Raw genomic sequence first — 3,362 nt, 5'->3', positions numbered from 1 at the left:
TTAAACAACTCTTTGGCAAGTGGGAGAGCAATGATAACCTTATATCTTGAAGACAAAGAGATCATGACTGCTCTTAGCTGCAAGTATGTAAAAAGGGCCATGTTGAATGTTACATTCGATCTGGCTTGGATCAGCAAGGGCTAGGAAATCGACCTTGGTGAAGATTCTCTACTCAGTCATTTTAACAAGAACTAGTCCCTATCCCTTCCACTCAAGGGGATAGAGTTTTTTTATGGAAGATCATGGCAGGAGCATTGTTCTATGGTCTTAAATTGAAAAAGGAGGCATGACGGATGGCTTGTGTAGTTGTGGCCAAGAAGAATCCCTCAAGCACATCTTTTAGGATGGATGCTCTACAAGCCTTACCTAGTCTCAAGCTCATCTGAATTTCACTGTGATAGGAAGCCACTCTCAACGCATAGAGATTTGGATTTTTGGCACCATTGGTAGCATGAATAAGCAAAAGTTACTAGGATTTTATTGTAATTAGGCTTCTAACCCTTAGAACAATCTAGGAGAATAGAAATGCAAGACTCTTCAAAGGTGAAAATGTAGAGCTTGCGTGGAGGGAAATAGCCCTTAAAGCATGATGGTTTTTGAAAATGCAATGTAATCTTGGCAATAATCTGGGAAATTTAGCAAATAAAGCCAAATATTTGGTCCACATCGTGTAACCCCAAACAGCATTGTAACTTGGGATATTTAAAAATTCAACTGTCTTTTTGCAACTAAGAACCTGTGTCATGCTTTCAGATAGTTTTAAAAATGCACCACATGCATGCGAAGCATGCTGTTTGTTTTATTTAATTTTTTGTATGAGCAAAGGGAAGCAACCCCTCGGCTCACAAAAACCCAAAGCTTGCGAGCTTCACAATGACACCGACCGCGTGAAACACAATGAACAGGCCTGCTGGCCAGCTAAAAATGTTCGTGTAATTAGCATCATTTGTCACTGCAAATGACAAATTGGAATAATGATCCTTTCTAGAAGTTTCTCGGCGTGCTGAAGGAGTCCAATACCTCACGCGCGTCAAGGCCTCCGTGTAAAATTCTTCAAGCCGAGGCCCAAGGGGCCCGCTCCTTTTGACTTGGCGGTGCGCGCTTGCTTCTGTCTGTCTTCTCAGACTGTGGAAAAGAAGAGGTGCAACCTGGGAATTTTTTTGCAGTTGTGGTATCGTGAGCAGGAAGGATATCGAACTAGTGGAGCTTGGGCGAAGATTAAGGAAGGATGGGCACCTTCGTAGGGCATGTCGCCCCCGGTGCAGGGTTTTGCCTGATAGGGCTGTGGCATCTGTTCAACACCCTTCGGAATTATCACGCGCATGCGCCATGGGAATTCGAGAGCAGGCCCTGGTTCCCTGCAGATTATTTTATCAAAGGGCCGGTCAAGCTCGTCAGGTACACAGAGCTGTACCTGATCATCCTGGGCTCCTCCCTGTCCATCGCGGGCGAGCTCCATTTCGGCCTGCACGGCCGCCATGCGCTTGATGCGGACTGGTCCATTCCCTTCATGAATCTGAACAACTTCGAGCATGCCACCATATCGGCGTTCTTCCTGCTATTCGCGGCGGGGGCATGGCTCGCGGACGAGGTACTGGCGGCGGCGGCCCCATACGGCATGGTGCACATGCTGGGCGCCCTGGCCCTGAGCCAGGAGCTGCTCATCTTCCACCTGCACTCGGCTGACCACATGGGCCTGGAGGGCCGCTACCACTGGCTCCTGCAGATCATCATCGTGGTCGGGATCGCGGCCACCCTGGTTGAGATCGCGCTTCCGCACAGCCTCCTCCCACCGCTCGTCCGCTCCATGTCCCTCCTCTTCCAGGGCGTCTGGTTCATCCAGATGGGATTTGTAGTCTTCACGCCCACCTTCGCACCAAAGGGCTGTGCCTTCCGTGACTATATGGTCACCTGCGACGACGGTGGCGCCTCACTGGCTCGAGCCAAGGCCCTGGCAAGCCTGCAGTTCTCATGGTGGCTTGCAGGAGTGCTGGTGTTCACCATCCTCCTTTACATCTGCTTGATGGCTGTGTATGGGAAGTCCCACAAGTATCAGGCGCTCGATCAATACATGATCGAAAGAGGGAAAAGTACAGAACAGAAGAGTCTCAATATTAGTATCAATCACGATCACACCAAGTCCTGCGATGGCTCACATTGCTCGACTGATGAGCTCCCTTCGTCAAGCTTTCGAGTAGGACGATGAACCTCACTCACACCAAGGACCTTATGACCGCCTGCTTCTTGCAGGTTGTAGATATCTACCCTCTATGTAAATTCATCTTTTTGTTAGCATTGCTTTTCAGGGCACATGTTTATACGGTGCGGTGATAAGGTGATGCAAGTACCAAAAAGTTTACCCATTGTTAACTTCATGTAAGTGGTTCACTTAGGCTTGAAATATGTAGATATCTTTCTCTTTTTTGAAAAGGAAGAGTTATGTTAGAAAATTAAAGAAAAAAGCTTCTCTCTCTCTCTCTCTCTTTCAATAGTGCACCTTGAATTCTAACATAACTTGACACAAAATAAAACAGCACTAGACCATCTCCTAACCTTGTATACTCACACTTTAAACACAATTGCCCTAATCAAATTCCATATCAAATAGACGAATTTCACAATGAATACCAGCATGGCCCCCCCCCCCCCCCCCCCCCCCCCCCGGGCCTTTCCATCATGAATCCACTCTAAAGATTTTGGGTTGAGGTATAGTGCTTAAGGCATGTGGAATAGGTTCTTTATGAGGATAGTGGGGTGTGAGTGCTTGGGCAACCTGGCATCTGCTCCCTTCTCGATGGCACCTAGTGCCAATGAGCAACCATTTTCTTGTCCTCGATACCGTGAGGTTCACAAAGGAGCCAAGGTAGGTGGGCCATATGTCCTTCATGTGAGTTGAGAGGCTCCTTGGGGGTTTCATGACATGGAATGCCCATAGGGTGTCTTGCTGTGCTAGATAAGCCCCATGGTCACTCCATGGTGGCAAGGCAAGGCAATGTGACATGGTGGAATGGTTTCGACCCCCATGGTCACTCCATGAAGACTTAAGCCTTGCAGGGTGTGTTACAGTGCCAAGGCGGGGAGAAATCTCGCTCGACCCTTGATATGAGTGTGCCCCTTCCGTGCATGCCAAGGCGTGAGACCGTCTGGAGTGTTTGGTGCTGTGCATGGACTTTGAGACTCCCTAAGTTCGTGACACTTGGATTAGAACCAACTTTGCTTGACGCTGGTCGTCATGGGTGGAGTTTGGTGAGACGGGGGTCAGAGCAAGTGCTTGTATTGATGCTTTGATGCAGTTTAAGTGCCAAATCAAGTTGAGGGCTGTGGGCCATTGGTGATCTATTCCTAAGTGCATATGCAATGGG

General features: G+C 48.4%; 1 protein-coding gene across 1 annotated transcript; it reads left to right on the top strand.

Annotated features, from left to right (window-relative positions):
• The first annotated feature begins 1,078 nt into the window (after window positions 1-1,078).
• On the top strand, window positions 1,079-2,401 carry LOC148009546 (uncharacterized). Its single transcript, XM_087673342.1, has one exon. The coding sequence runs from the start codon at window positions 1,229-1,231 to the stop codon at window positions 2,204-2,206; it is 978 nt and encodes a 325-aa protein (XP_087529468.1). The 5' UTR covers window positions 1,079-1,228; the 3' UTR covers window positions 2,207-2,401.
• The last annotated feature ends 961 nt before the right edge of the window (window positions 2,402-3,362 follow it).

Source organism: Lygodium microphyllum, chromosome 30 (genome assembly GCF_053477565.2).
Source record: "Lygodium microphyllum isolate KBCC chromosome 30, Lygodium_microphyllum_v1.1.10, whole genome shotgun sequence".
NCBI classification, from domain to species: Eukaryota; Viridiplantae; Streptophyta; class Polypodiopsida; order Schizaeales; family Lygodiaceae; genus Lygodium; species Lygodium microphyllum.
Note: the sequence above shows the minus strand (reverse complement) of the source record. Positions and strands in the feature narration are given on the sequence as shown.

Bases quoted from the DNA above. Each gene is read 5' to 3' on its own strand.
- LOC148009546 (XM_087673342.1), top strand. From the start codon at position 1,229: ATGGGCACCTTCGTAGGGCATGTCGCCCCCGGTGCAGGGTTTTGCCTG.